The sequence below is a fragment of the Tasmannia lanceolata genome, unplaced genomic scaffold (assembly GCF_043159265.1).
Source record: "Tasmannia lanceolata isolate RefF3 unplaced genomic scaffold, GAP_Taslan_0.1 ptg000015l, whole genome shotgun sequence".
NCBI classification, from domain to species: Eukaryota; Viridiplantae; Streptophyta; class Magnoliopsida; order Canellales; family Winteraceae; genus Tasmannia; species Tasmannia lanceolata.
In genome coordinates this window covers 51118660-51134909 of record NW_027518692.1, presented here as the reverse complement: position 1 = coordinate 51134909, position 16250 = coordinate 51118660, and the positions used below count along the sequence as shown (strand labels likewise).

The window sequence follows — 16250 nt, the reverse complement described above, 5'->3', positions numbered from 1 at the left end:
AAGTGTTATATCCCGACATCAGTGAGCAATGTGCTGTAACATAAGTATCAAGGGTTGCCGACGGCCGTAGATATCATGGCCAATATCAAAGAGATGTTCAGAGAGCAAAATCGCACTGCTAGGCAGTTGTCAATGAAAGGCTTGGGATCCACCAAGATGGTGGAGGGCACCCCTGTCAGGGAATATGTGCTCAAGATGATGGGCTATCTGTATGAGATGGATGTGTTGGGTGCCTCCATGGATGCGGAATCTCAGGTTGACATTATATTAGCTTCTCTCCCTGAATCCCTTAATATGTTTGTGTTAAATTGTGACATGAATAAGTTAGAGGTCACAATGTCGGACCTTTTAAACATGCTTCGGTCAGCAGAGAACCCCCCGAGAAAGAACCGCAAGTCTACCTTCGTTGCGGAGGGTAGCATACCCACCACACCCAAACCAAAAGGCAAGGGTAAGAATAGGAAAGGCAAAGGCTTGAGGAAGAATGTCCTAGTAAATAAGAAGGGTGGCTTTAAGAAGAAGTCACAGAGCAACAAATGATGCTTTCATTGCGGTAAGATCGAGCATGGTAAGAGGAATTGCAGGGCTTACCAAGTGAGCATGCATTGTGGCAATCTTTCTGAAGGTATGTCACAGATCATTATTATTGAAACCATTGTGATTGGTCCTATTTTCTCTTAGTGTGTGGTTACTGGTGCGATCTCACACATTTGCAATGTGTTGTAGGGTGTCAAGGAAAACCGAAGGTTGACTGAAGGGGGCTCTACCTACAGGTGGGCATGGATGAGACGGTTACAATTCAAGCTGTAGGTGACATGGAGCTAGCGTTCTCAAGCGGCAGAAAGTTATTTTTGAAAGATGGTTTATATGTACCTTCAATAAGGAGGAATTTGATTTCAGTTTCCAAGTTATTTGTTAATGGATATTCAGTTAATTTTACTGCAAATGTTTTAATTAAGCATGGAAATTCCTGTATTGTTGAATGTACTTGTATAAATGGTCTATATTTATTGAATGTCGTAGAGAGTGTTAGCATTACTGAGAGCATAGTAGATACGAGTGTCTCAACTCTGAAAAGAGCTAGGGACACTATAAACTCAACTTACATACGGAACCTTCGACTTGGCCATATTAACGTGGACCGAATCACTATGTAGGTTAAGGATGGTCCATTGGACTCAATCCATGTGGAACCCTATCGAACTTGAGATTGTGGGGAATGGCCTTCAGAGGAGTTAAAGCAGAGGCCATGTGGGCTGTTGGCTGGTACGATGACACGTGTCATGATCTCATAAGGGAATGATGATTTTACCCCAAAAATTAGATACTTGGAGTTCTCTTCTCGTATTGGTTATTTTTCATAAGATGCAGGAAGATAGTTTTCTACCAAATGGGATTTGTTATTTTGGGGAGTTCTTTAAGGATGCGGCCACTTAGGATTTGTAGAAGAAGGGTTGGGATACTTTAATATAGTATGGGGAAGCATCGCTAGTTTGTTTCATAACTAGGGTACTATGAGTGCATGGGTTACATTCATGATAGTATTTTCAAAAAAACGAGTGACATGTTAGATAAGATGCCATTTGAACCTGTGGCTATCTTGCGGGGCAATATTGAATAGGTGAATTGGGGTTTGAGTGCTTCGGGAAGCCAGAAAGGGAATAAAGGCCGTTGTTAAGTATTCCTCCAATCTCTTTAGATAAGAATATGGGTACAAGTTTTGGATGAATGACGATCATGTTTGCTTGGGAAGATTTTCATCTCTTATTGCTGGATCTTGATCATCTTTCTTGCAAAAGACGAATCTCCAAAGGAATTTCGTTGAGGTAAGTGATCTCCCGTCTTCTGTAGTGTATTTTACCACATTATTTTCTAAAAAAAAAGTTTTATATTAAATTAGATTTGAAAAGTTATTCTAGAGTTGAATCTTGTTGAAAAGTGGAATTGTTTTATGTCGAATAAACTTGAAAATGGTTACGTTCCTAAATTATTCTGTGTGAAAGCTGTTTTGAAAAATGATTTTGCTATGGATTCTTATTTGATATTGAAGTAGCTTTGTAAAGGGAGCCTACCATTGAAGCTTATTTGTTACGAAAAATTATTTTGAATAAATCGTTTTGATCAAGTATATAAAGAAATTGGTTGATTTGAATTGTTAAAAATTTCTTTGATTTGATAAATAAGCATTGATTTTAGATTGTGAACGTATTTTGCAGTGTGATTCTAATGTTTTGGAGTTGTTTTAGTGAACTCCGGATATATTCTATTTGGAATTTGTTTTAATCTCATCCTGACCATTGAGTGGATCCTGCCAAGTGGGGGTTAAACATTGGTAGCAATGTTATGTTTTTATACCACGAGGTAATGTTAAAGTGAACCCTCCCACAGGGACGGCATTTTGTATTTTTCAAGTGTAGCTGCAAAACTTTGGGATACATTGACCTAAGAATTCTTATCGTTTTTTGAAATTGTATCTATCTGTTTACTTATATTTTTGCAAATAAATCTCTGTTTGAAAAGTTTTATCTTACATGCTTGATCAGGCTAGTTAAGGCTGCTGATTGTTAAAAGTATAAAAGATAAATAACGCCTTTCTCCAACAGCTTAAGCTATTGGAGAAGTTGGTTAGTTAACATTGTATCAGAGCTAAAGGTCTCGAGTTCAAACCTCCCGGATAGTAAAAATCCACATGCGATGGTCGGCCCAAAGTGGGACCACATGCGCCACGTGTTTGCCAAGTGGGCCACACGTGCGGGGGAGTGTTAAAAGTATAAAAGATAAATAACACCTTTCTCCAACAGCTTAAGCTATTGGAGAAGTTGGTTAGTTAACAGTGATTCCCTACTGAGTTGTCTAACTCGTTCTGAAGTTACCTTATTATAGATGATTAGTCGGGTTGGTCACACCAAGGCCAGTGGAAATACCTAGAGAAGATGTTGGAAGACGAAAGTATTTAGTTTATTCTCGTTTTTATTTGATAATTGGAAACTTAATTTGCATTGTAACTACCGTATTTTAGAGGCCCACACTTCATTCTTTATTGAGCAGTATTATAATATAAGATTTATAGATTTGCTGATGACTTCAGCAAATTTATGAAAATTGAGCTTATTTGATCATCATTGATGTTATTTGCAATTATCCTATTAAGAATTTTGAAATTCGGTTAAAGACCTTGCATGCTTATGGGACAGAGCCCTGTGGACATGTAGTCGCTGCCACATCCCTTGCTTGTGCTGCCGAGTTGGGGGTGTGACAGACAAAGTTGCCTATAATTCACCGACCAGCTGGCCAAAGAAAGATTCTACTATAAGCAAGAACAATGATGATTATAATGGCTTCCTCTTTGTCTAAAACCAAATCAAACATACAAAGCTCTTTTCATGATCTTCTCCAACCTCTCAACTTTGTTTTCCAATTCAAGTGACTCCCTCTTGCATTCTGATTTTAAAAGGTAACCCGAAAAAAATATAACTATCTTTGTTTGATGCTTAGAAATGATTCTCAACAATATAGGCTGGAATTTGCTAGGGATCGACTTCCTCATAAAGGGATTTCGCGGCTGGATGTTGCATGTGAGAGCAGCAAGCTCAGATGAATTGAATGAATAAGACAAAATCTGTTGAAAAGTGATCCTATGTGGCTGCTCTTGGGTTATACTTGAATCACAAGCACAAGAATTTCTTGGGTTATCAAATGATACATAGTGTGATACGGTCAAAACAAGGTATATAGTAAGAAAAGAATAGCAGCCACATAGGCTCACTTTCAGCAGATTCTGTCTTATTAATTCAATTCGTTTGAGGTGGCTGCTCTCTCATGCAACAACCAACTGTGAAATGCCTTTCTGCTAGATCATCTCATCATGATGGCACTGATCATATCAATGAACCCATTCGCCATCTGCTTTTGTTAGGGGTTCAACTCAGGTCAGGTTGGATCAGGTTGAGGCCTACACTAACCCAATCTGAGATAGTATTCCCTCAACCCTAACTCAACCCAACCTGAGCCTCGGATTGAGAATGGTCAACCCTAACCCAACCTGACCCACGTCTAAATCTCTCAACCCTAACCCAACCCATCTAACATGTTTTTTCCAAAACAGGTCGGGTTAAAGTCGGGTTCGGTTCGGGTTCACCTAGGCCCAAACAGAAAAAATACAAGAAAAAAACATAACCCTAAGAAAATCATGATAAATTAGAGGACACAAGCCTCAACCCTAACCCAACCCAAAATTAAATCGGGTCAGGTTCCGGATGAGCCCGACCCAAGTTGGACCCTAGCTTTTGTACATGTGGTTGGCCATACCTTCACATTTTAATTTGGGTCGGCAATAACAAGAAGTTTCAGTTAAAATAGTAGGGGTGCAACTCGGGTCGGGTTGGGTCGGATTGAGGCCAACCCGACCCACCCAGAAACTTCAACCTCAGCTCCAACCCTAACCTAACCCAACCCGAATCTTAACCCGGTTTGGTTAATCCAACCCAACCCGACCCAACCTGATTTCCTAAGTCGGGTTGGGTTGGGTCGGGTTGACCTGCCGAGCAGATGCTTGTTACCTATAAAAGCAAAGCATTGTTCCACTCTAGTAGCACCACACATCATTCATTTTCAAAGTCTATAATTGTTTTGTCTCTTTTTTTACATAATACAATTATCAAATCTGAATATGAAATACAAAATGAATTAATGAATCAATTATAGATTGTGGTTTCCAATTCACCAACATTCGAGAAACCCCCAAAACGGCAAAACTCATAAAAAAAACGTGAAATATCAATACATATTACTATTAATCGGGTTACGGGTCGGGTCGGGTCGGGTTGCCCGATACCCCAACCTAACCCAACCTGATTTTCGGTCGGGTTGACAATTCTCATCCTGATTTAAAAAGTCCTCTAGATTGCCCTGTCTCCTCCACTGGTCTAAGCTATGGCTTCGTCATTGTTTCTAAATCCTGGTTTTATCTCCAACAAGAGTGAAAAATCTCGCCTTAAATTCATAAACCCAAGAACTTTTAAGGGCAAAAAGAGCACTTTCATGGCGCCCATCAGAGCAAAACAGGCAGATAATTCTTTGAAGTATAGGAAGCTCGGAGACTCAGATCTTCAAATAAGCGAAATTACCCTTGGAACTGTAAATCTCTATGTCATTTTACTACTTACTTGTATTTCTTGTTATGTATAAGATGAATTTTGCCTGTTGAATAATGTGGGTTTTTAGTTATGGATAATAGGTATGAAGAAAGTGCTTTTTTTACTGAGAAAAAGTATTAGAGAAAATGTGTCTGTGTGGAATCTCATGTTTGAATAATGAATGTGACAAAGATGTTCTTAAAAAAATGTTTTACATTTGTGGGTACTCATGAAAAATGTTTTTTTCTCTTTTTATATTGGTTTTTATTGGATTTTCTATTTTTTTTCTTATGGTTACTGATTACTCTAACTTTGGCTTTTTAAGGGTTTGGGTGATTGGTTTTGTTAACTGTATTTTAGGTGTACTTTTTTGGATAATGGGTACTTTACTTTTCAAATTATGAAAGATGGATTCTAAAAGAAAGTGTAATTTTGGTTTTTGGGTGATCTGCAAGAATGTGTTGTACTATTTATTTATGGATAATAGGTATGAAAAGTGTCAATTTTTTACTGAGAAAAAATATTAGAGAAAATATGTGTCTTAGAGTGAAGTATGTGGAATCCCAAGTTTGAATAATCAATGTGGCAAAGATGTTCTTGACCGACGTTTTTGTATTTTTAGTTGTTTATACTCTAGCTTTGGATTTTGGTGGGTTTTAGGGTGACTTTTATTTATTTATTTTTGTTAACTGTATTATAGGTTTTTACTTTTTGTATAATGAATACATTTACTTTTCAAATTATTAAAGAAAGATGTTTAAAAAAAGTGTAATTTTGGATATGTATTGCTCTCAGTATTGACTAATGGGTATGAAAGTTTATTTTTTATCTTGTTCTTTTTTAAAGCTTCTCCTGGAAAATGATTGTTTAATCACTGGTAGTTGTATTCTTACTTGAGGATTACTAATGTGAGCTCATGGTATTTCAGATGACATTTGGGGAACAAAACACAGAGAAAGAGGCACATGACATACTTAATTATGCATTTGAACATGGGATTAATATTTTAGATACCGCAGAAGCAGTAAGTTATTTTATTTGATTCATGCATTTGGATTACTTTTCTCGGTCAATAGTATTTGATATCATGTGAGCTTTTGTCTGGGATTGGCATCCTAATTTTCAATTGGATAACACCATGTTTAACTGATGGGACTTTCTCTTTTTCAAATTTTATTGGTAAGAGAGAAACTTATTGCCTTATTGGACCTTGTTGAAAATTACTAGTGTGCTGAAAATTTGGGTTGCGTTATTTTTTACACATTTTCTTTAGATGATTTGAAAATTTGCATTACTGGTGCTCATATTTCTGATGGAAAAATAATTTTGTTTTCATTAAATTGCCATTATAAATTTTGTTAAACTAGGAGGCAGGCAGCAATAGTCGCTTCACTATTATCTTACTTTGTAAGTGCTTCAGCATCAGTGGCTTGGTTTTATTATACGGGTTTAGGCTCTGGTTGGACTCTTTTGCATTCCTTTGTTCAGTGTTGATGGTTTTAGTGGTGCCTTTCATGTTCTTTAGAAAATATTATTAAGACTTTGTTGTTTGGCACAGTGCCTACTCAGTGAACTGCATTCTCCTTGAAAAAAATACCGGTGGAAATTCTATGGTAGGGCTTTAACACCTTAGTTTCAGAAACTTTTTGGATAGAGATTACTCTCATTAGCATTAAAAGGTAAATGAGCACTTTATCTATGTCAAGATTTATAGACATGAAAGCTTCAGAAATTAGGAATAAGTTAGTTCTGAGTTAACAGCAAGAACCAGAGCTTTACAACTGAAATATTTGCTTATTATGGTTGTTAAAGTATAAAAGATAAATAACGCCATTCTCCAACAGCTTAAGCTTTTGGAGAAGTTGGTTAGTTAACATGGTATCAGAGCCAAAGGTCTCGAGTTCAAACCTCCCGGATAGCAAAAATCCACATGCGATGGTCAGCCGAAAGTGGGACCACATGTGCCACGTGTTTGCCAAGTGGGCCACACATGCGGGGGAGTGTTAAAGTATAAAAGATAAATAATCCCTTTCTCCAACAGCTTAAGCTTTTGGAGAAGTTGGCTAGTTAACAATGGTGATTTATGACATTCCAAATGAAGAATTACTCTTCGGACAAACTGGTGATATCTTCATTATATTGCCCATTGGTACCCACACCTATTATTGTTTCTAAAAATTTCCAGGGACCTCATTCTGAATGCCATTACCTGTTCGTTGATGTATCTCATATTAAACTATCAATGTTTTAGCTTATGAATTTTTATTAAAGGTAAAAGTGTTTGATAAGAAATGCTATGGGTTTCTTCACCATGACACAAATTCTTACATCTTTCTAGTTAAATAGTTTTGTTCAAATATTTGCTTTGGTAAAAAATATATGCTTAACTTCCAGACTGCTTTCCATTCAATTTTGTGTTTGGCAGTACCCAATTCCAATGAAGAAGGAGACACAAGGAAGAACAGATCTTTATGTTGGTAGTTGGCTGAAGTCTCAGAGCCGTGATAAGGTATGCACATTAATTGGTCCAGCTTAAATTTTGCATTTAATATGGGAGACTATAAAAGACCTACATGAATAACGGGGCAGGGACAACCATTCATTAAAAAGTAAGCATCAAAATTAGCAGGCATCGTTGTGATATAATGAAGTTGAGGTTTTGAGTATGAGAAAACTTCACTTTTCAACAAAAGAAACCTAAGTCTACAAATTGACTATATTAACCAAATGATATCCCCTTTATCTCACCATCCCTGTCCCTAATTTTCCTTATCTGTCCATTGCAAAACATGGAACTGGCGAGTGGCAGAGGGTATAGTGAAGAGGAAGAGAAAACACCTAAAAAGACAATAATGATTGTAAGAAACTAAGTTCAATTCAAAGAACTGATTTTCTTGCATGGTGTCGTGGCGAGTGTAAATTTTGTCGGTTATTTACTCAGTCATATTAGCAGTTCACCTAGCATAACTCCCGAAATATGGTTCTCGATTAGTTGCTGTGATAAAGGCAGTCGGTGACATAGTGTGTCCATTTCATGACCCAATTTGTTAGTGTGGTGCTTGATTTAGTACACCCCAGTGGCCAATAAAAATGTAAATTGCTAGAGAGGTTAGATGCATGCTGACATTTATGGAGTAAAGAAGATGTGCTACTTTTAACAATTTGTATGGGATCTTCTCAGAACTTATTTTAGACATTCGTAATGTTCTCCTAAATTCATATTCCATAAGTCAGATTTCCACACAAAGATAATTTATTGCAGTTGATTTGAACCATATTTTTATATGTTTATTCATATTATTTTACCATGATATGCTGGTACTACAAGAAAACATAATCTATAGATCAGATCATGCATAAGTCAGCTTTCGTGAATTCATCTTCAAATATTTAAAAAGGTAAACTAATATCATACTTGATTAAACACTTTTGGTATTGATTTTTTTATGATGTTAGCCTTTAATCCATAGATAGTTGGTAAAGAAATCAATTAGGCATATTTTAAGAAATTCTGAATGTTATCCTTTTCTAAAAGCAAAAAACTAAAGCACTGAAGTTGAAAAATCTGAAAGTTTTGCGATGACACTTGGCCATTTGACCAGTATTTAAATGATATGCAGGTGATTGTGGCCACAAAGGTTTGTGGTTACTCAGAGCGGTCTAGTTATTTGCGTGAAAATGCAACCATTTTGCGGGTTGATGCTGCTAACATTAAAGAAAGTGTTGAAAAAAGCCTGAAGCGCCTCTCAATAGACTACATTGATTTACTGCAAATACACTGGTCAGTATTCTATTACTGCTTGAACACTGGTGGTGAATTTATTTTTTATCTCTAGGCTTGAATCCAATTCTAGGCAGTGAATTTGTTTTTTATCTCTAGGCTTGAATCCAATTCACTAGGTGATAAATTTATTTTGTATTTCTACTCACACTAATTGTACCCTTGCCGCTAACATTAAGGAAAGTGTTGAAAGAAAGGAGGAGAAGGAGAGATAGAAGGGAAGAGGAGAAGAGAAACGAGAGTTAGGGAGAAGGGATTACCTGAGTGTTCTCCGACATGATCCCTAATGTATTTTAATATGATAGACTTGTAGAAAGCCTAAAATGCCCCCATAACTTTTGGGATTGTTGCATCATATTACATCTCAACACCTATCAATTTGCCTCAAGGAATATCCTGTCCTAGATTCCAGAGTGCATCATTGGCATTCTTTCTTTCTTTCTTTTTTGAAAACAGTCTTTATTAAATCCCACCGGTGTTACAACTTACAACAGATTCCAAACCAATGCGGGGAACAATTTGTCTCCTGACAAGATTACAATCTAAGGCAGTGTTTAAAAACTAGGATGCGACGCGGAACGCGGCCAAGAAAAATCCTTGTCAACTCAGCGCGGATGCGGCGTCGGCGCTTTAGGTCCAATTTCTGCTGCTTAGCTCAATGCGCTATCCAGATCTCGAATCATTGGAATTCGCTTTGCTTGCTTTCCGTTCTATTATATAAAAAGGATTCCCCGGCCAAACTGGTCTGGAATCAATCAGTAGTACGTCCCGCGCTTGATTGGTGAAGGAAAGCTTCTGAACCGTGGATCCCTAGTTCCCACTGGTAGAATGGTCTTCTGGACATCCTACTTTCAAATGTTTTTTCTTTAACTCGCTTGTTATAGGACCACGCCACTCGTTTCTTTTGTGCTTTAATGTTATCTAAGGCCCTGAGACATGCATGGTCAAGATTAAGGGTGTCAATTTTGGCTCGGGCTCGGAAGCTCGCTCGAGCTCGGCTCGAAAAAAGCTCGGCTCGAGCTCGGCTCGAATCCTTAACGAGCCGAGCCGAGCCGGCTTGCCAGGCTCGTTAAGCTTAACGAGCCGAGCCCAATTTAGGCCAGGCTCGGCTCGGCTCGGCTCGTTAAAGCTCGTTAATAAAAACCGTATAAAATAATAGTAATAAATATAATAAAGTAGAAACAGGTGAGGCGTAATTATCATAAGTCATAACTTTTTTCCGTAATTTCCGTAATTGTCATAACGTCGTAACTTCTGTTGGTAAATTTTTAGTAATTGTAATAACTTTTTAACTTCAATCGGTAATTTTTCATTTAAAACTATACACATTCAGCTATTCACTTTTTTTTTCGTAATGATTACTTTTTTTCTTTTTTTTGCTTTTGCTAGGGGCCTTTGCATGTGCGAGAATCTCTGCAAAAATGATGTTCACGTGCCCGAGAAGTGCAATAGTAGAAGTTTGCTAGCAAATTTCTTTTTAATATAACGCAACCAGCCAAGCTCGATAAGGCTCGCGAGCGGCTCGCGAGCCAAGCCGAGCCTGACCGAGCCGAGCCTAGTTCGAGCCCGAGCCTAACCTTTGACCTTAACGAGCCGAGCCGAGCCTGGCCAAGCTCGGCTCGTTTACACCCCTAGTCAAGATCTTCCAGTTCTATTATAGTCAAAGCGAGGACTCTTCCTCAGAATTCAGGTTATTTTTATAGGCTATCTTTAAAGATGGGACCATGATTTCATCACTTACATCTCATTCTCTCCTTTCTTTTTGATAACCGATTCGATGGGTATGACGATATGAAGATCGAGCAATTAGAGGCGGCCAAGAACACGGTTGACGCGGCTGAGTACTCGGTTGATGCGGTCATAACTTGGGAGAGTCAAAGGAGTTTCTATTGACTCCATAGGGCAACATGCGGAATGCGGATGCGGTGCAACGCAGACGTGGCCAAGGTAAAAGGGAGTTGACTGGGGGAGTCAACGCGGACGCGGGGGAGTTTTAAAACACTGATCTAAGGGGTCCCAAAATAAACATTCCTAATACATCCAACTACTCTTTACACAGTGGCACTATCAACTCCATAACCATTTTGTCCACACCCCCTTCGGCAAGCTTGTCTCTTTCCTCATTTGTAGAGCGGAGTTTGTGTGAGAATTGGGGACTGATCCTCTTGCAACAGTCCCCGATTTCTGCAATTATTCTGGACAACTTCCATGGAGCCAGTGCTGAGTTGCTCGCCCTCGCTATTACGTTGGATGAGTTTCCCTCTAATATCAAGGTGAGAGAAAGATGATCTGCATAACACCTTAGACCCCACAAGAGGGCTGTAGCCTCTACCTCATTAGTCACAAATCCCTATCAAACCGGAGGACATTATGTTCTGACAGTTTGAGTCACAATTCAACCCTACAATACTTGGAGGACCCGGTTTTCCTCTATAGATGTCTTCAAAGTTGAGTTTCAACCATCCATTGTGTGTGTGTGTGCAGCGGTGGTGGGTTTTTTTTTTTTTTTTGTGTGGGTGGTGGGGGGGGGGGTCGTCCCGAGGGGACGGGCAATTTTTTATGCTTCTCTCCCAAATGCATCATTGGCATTCTTTCATATTTAAGTTAAATTTTAAACTTTTATTGTGCTTCTTCACAATCTTTGTTATTGCCTTTTATCCATTTCTAAATTAATACTATATAATGAGTTGCTTCTGTCCTTCCAATATGAGCTCCATGTGTACATTTGGAATGGTAAGCAACCGTATCTCACTGTGCAGGTTTTTTGACATGTTAATGTTTAGATGGAAAACTTGACTTAGATGCACTGTAGTGTTTTGGTTTCATATTTTAAAGAATTTAATATATTGTTTCAGGCCAGATCGTTATGTGGCCTTATTTGGTGAATTCTTATATGATCCTTCAAAGTGGAGGCCCAGTGTGCCATTTATGGAGCAACTGAAGGCCTTGCAGGAACTCATTGATGAGGGGAAGGTAATCCTTGGACAAAGTATATTGTTGCATTACCTTGCAATTGTTTAGTTTATTGCTATACAAAAGAATTATTTTGACACGTGAAAATATCATGTGCCATTGGAAACATTTTTCCCTTCTAAACCCACAACTTTTTCAAATATTGTAAGATTCAGTGGCTCTCGTCAATGGATGCAGGTTCGCTACATCGGTGTTTCAAATGAAACTTCATATGGAGTGATGGAGTTCATTCATGCTGCAAAGGTTGGAGGACTACCAAAGATTGTTAGCATCCAAAACAATTATAGTCTTCTATTCAGATGTCGTTTTGAAGGTAAATCATTTACAGTTAATCTTTCATTAGAATTCAATCTTGGGTAGAATCTGGGAAAGAAGTTTTATTTCCATGTGCTATTATGAGCTCCAAGCCCGACAACTTTTCATATGTAATTCTCTTTATCTAGGAATTATCTTTCGCTAGACCAATATGTGCTCTTAATCCTCACTTGGCTTAAGACTTGGTTCAATAGTCGATCTAGTTTTTTTATTCTTTTTTAGCTTAGAATGGCCTTTTTTGTCTTATTTTTTTGAGTTATTTGAATATCAGACACTGTCCAAAAGCATTGAAAATCCTATTTCTTTGCATCAGTTAGCTAATTTCCTTCAATGTTCTATCGATCACATCAAGAAATCGAAAGTCAGATTCAATTGGTTTTGTTTATGTGCAGTTGATTTGGTTGAAGTATGCGACCCAAACAACTGCAACATTGGATTACTTGCCTATTCCCCCCTAGGTGGTGGATCTCTTTCTGGAAAGTATTTAGATATCAATTCCGAAGCTGCAAAAAGAGGACGGTTGAACCTCTTTCCAGGATACATGGAAAGATACAGCAAATCCCTTGCGAAGGTATGTCTTTTGATGCGATTATCTAAAATTATGCGCATACTCTCTTGGATACTGGTACTTGAAATGTTCAAAGTAGCTAGATACTTCCATGAAAAGCACACTTAATTTTCTGAAAGTTTGGGTCAGACGCATTTGTCAGATACACGTCATTGGCTATTTTTACATGATGCCATCTGTTTTTCTTACTTTCAGATACTATTTACATGCTGTTCTGTTTTCACTTTTTTAAAATGTTTTTTTTTTTTTTTTTTTTGTATTTTCGACTCGTATTAAATCAACTTGTCATTTTTTTCGTAGCTGATTGTGTCTGATATTGAGATGCTTATCTGTATCTACTATGTAGCTTGATAATTGTCAGCTATGCATGATTCCTACACTAAATTCTGTAAAACAACTTGAAGCCAACACATATTCCCGTTACAATGGCCAAATATATGTAGTTTTCTTTTATTTTAACCGACTTTTCTTAAAACTTGCTGTATAATTAAACTGTTGGAATGAAACCAACTAGATGGAGGGAGAAGATGAGATTCAAAAATAATGGCTTGTGGTACGCAAAGAATAATGCCCAAGTTGTTGTAGTACTCAAAAGACTTCAAATTTCACTAAAATGACTTGTGGTAAAAGATACAAGGCCCAAGTTATAGCCTGGAATTCAAATCTGAGATTAACACTTTTTAACTTAGTTTTCCTAAGTAACCACTAACACACTATCAATTGTAAAAGGTAAAAAAACTAAGTCCCAAGAATGAAAACTCCCAAGACAATAGATTTCCAATATAACAAAGTCATGTTGCATGCTCCCAATGTACTAGAGTCAATGTAGCAAGACTCACGCATAAAAAAAAATGTAGCAAGACTCAATGTGATAATTCACAATGTAATAAAATTCCAATGGTTAAGGTAGCAAGCTCCGAACATGCATATAACAATTTCCAAGATTGTGGGCTGTCAAGTTGTCAAGCTTAGAATTCAAACATAAACCAGGAGGTAGCATCTTGGTTTGTCCATTTAACCCTTCAATTTGTTTCTCCAAGGCTCTGTTCAATGCTTGCGATTTTCTGCAAAATATCATTTTATTCCAACTAACAATTTTAGATTGCTTTTCGCCTTTTTAAAAATTTTCGTTAACTTTTTATAGGTTTTGCTAGCGACCATTGCAGAAGGCATTTCTCAGACCGGCTGTTGCATTTTTGTCTTTTCATTTAATTCATCCGATGTGGCTGCTCTCATGCAACAGCCGGTCCAAGAACTGCCTTCTGCGATGGTCGCTAGCAAATCCCTTTTTTGATAAAAAAAAGAAAAGAAAAGAAAAGGAAACCCAATATAATGGAATTTCATTTCCCTGATAAATTAGAATGTATCAATTTGGCAGCATGCAATTCCAAATGCATTCACCTGGTATTTTAAACTTTCCTTCAAATTGTGCGTATTAATGAAACTTACAATATGAGAACGAAATGCTCAGTAACATTTCTGATTTTCAGGAAACAACAGGATTATATATTGAGTTAGCCAAGAAACATGGACTGACTCCTGTTCAACTTGCGCTTGGATTCGTGCGGGATCGTCCGTTCATGGCAAGTTCTATCATTGGTGCAACTTCTGTCGACCAACTGAAAGAAGACATTGATGCATTTCTGACAACTCCTCGTCCTCTGCCTTCTGAAGTGGCAGCAGGAATAGAGGATATCTTCAAGAGATACAAAGACCCAGCAATCTTTTGAGCAGACCTGGTATAGAAATTCAATTGGGATTCTATTTTTTTCTCCATGGAAGCTTTGTATTGACTAGTTTCCTGAGACCATCAGTTCCATTAAATTAAAAAGGAAAGTCTGATATCATGTTTCCAGTGACCTATCAAAGTTAGGATTTTCCTTTGATCTTAAACAGAAAGGACATGTTGGAGGTGCAAAAATCCCACACTCGGCTCTGTTCACTTGTTTTCCCGGGAAAGGAAAAGAAAAGGTTTCCCGGGAATCTGACGTGGCATTAGGAAAAGAAATCCAGGGAAACTATGCAGGAAAAGGTTTCCCGCGCCTATTCACTTGCACAGGAATTGTGCAGGAAAAGGTTTCCCGAGAAACTACTTGCCCACCTTTTTTCACTAGTTTTCCTGGGAAAGCAAATCCCACCAGAATAAAGGGAAAAGGAATCTCACACTTGTGAGAAAAGACTCATTTCCACATCATTTTTCCCAATTTCCATGTCAGATGTGACATTTTCCACCTAGGCTCCTTCAAAATCCCATGAAGACAAGTGAACATACGAATTTTAGCTTTCTCAGGAAAAAGGGGAGTGTTTTCCCGGGATTTGGTCTCCCGGGAACGCGAACGAACAGAGCCTTACAAGATATGAAATACCCTTGATTGAAGGTTTTTCGAATGCCAGTCCAACTAAGTGTGCCTCGAATTCGAGTAATGTGCGAACTGCGATCAAATGATTGTTGGTTCAAATGCCTTGTGTACGAGACTTGATAATTCATTTAGGCCATGTTTGGATTGCCAGAAAAATATTTCCGGTGGAAGTTTTTTTCCTGCGAATTTTTCGTTTCTTTCCACAATTCAGAGAAAAATGATATGATTATAATTTAGAGGGATGTTATCAGAAATCCAAGGTACCTCTAGGTAAAAATTGAGTAGTGCTGGTTCAAGTTATATTTTGTGTAAAAAAATAGGAAATTTTAGAAATATTTTTCCTTTCCAGACTTTTCCAAAAAAAAATCCTACAATCCAAACAGGGCCCAGTGTAAAGAGAGAAAAAAAAAAAAAAAATTCACCCAAGGACATGACTAGAGAAATCCTTCTTGGAGGCAAAGTGCACTGATGTCTTAAAATGTAATTCACCCAAGTCCACTGATGTATTGAATGTGCTCAAACGAAATACAGGTAAAAACTAGAGGGGATAAAAGATCTACATTACAAACTACTCTTAGATAAAAAGAAAAGGTACAAGTTGGATGTTTTTGTCAGGATCCTCTTCATTCTTCTTCTATCAATAGAATTTGGCCCTGATTAATTCTCTTAAGTACTTCTTTGGCAATCAACATGTGGTCTGATTTCAAATTTGAAACAGTAGCTACTCTTCCTTTTGCAATTAACATGTAAATTGACATGTAATCCGCCTTTGAATTTGAAGGTGTAAACATTGACTACTTCTCCTTTGCAATCCTCATGTGCACTTTCTTTTAAATTTGAACTTTATGGTGTAAACATTTGTTAGTGAATTTCTGCATAGTCAGTTCATATGGTGCCCGACCGTCAAGTACCGTCGAAAGAGTACCGCCCTTGCTGTTGGATCAAATATCAAGGGCGGTACTTCTTTGGTACCACCTACACTGGACTTCTGGCTCGGGCACCATATAAAAACTCGTATTTTAGTCCAACGTGCGCTTCGGAGGTTGTCTTTCCACGTGTCGGATGAATCACAAACATCATAAAAAAAACAAAAAAAGTGTGGCAATGATAAATTCGCA

General features: G+C 37.8%; 2 protein-coding genes across 2 annotated transcripts; both read left to right on the top strand.

Moving 5' to 3' along the window:
• The first annotated feature begins 75 nt into the window (after nucleotides 1–75).
• On the top strand, nucleotides 76–540 carry LOC143892064 (uncharacterized). Its single transcript, XM_077396535.1, has one exon. It carries the CDS (start codon nucleotides 76–78, stop codon nucleotides 538–540), a length of 465 nt encoding a protein of 154 aa, XP_077252650.1.
• Nucleotides 541–4861: 4321 nt separating this feature from the next.
• LOC143892267 (uncharacterized) lies at nucleotides 4862–14619 on the top strand. The gene is made up of 8 exons (XM_077396759.1): nucleotides 4862–5136; nucleotides 6064–6159; nucleotides 7561–7644; nucleotides 8756–8916; nucleotides 11772–11889; nucleotides 12067–12202; nucleotides 12597–12775; nucleotides 14263–14619. Exons 1-8 carry the CDS (start codon nucleotides 4933–4935, stop codon nucleotides 14500–14502), a joined length of 1218 nt encoding a protein of 405 aa, XP_077252874.1. The 5' UTR covers nucleotides 4862–4932; the 3' UTR covers nucleotides 14503–14619.
• The last annotated feature ends 1631 nt before the right edge of the window (nucleotides 14620–16250 follow it).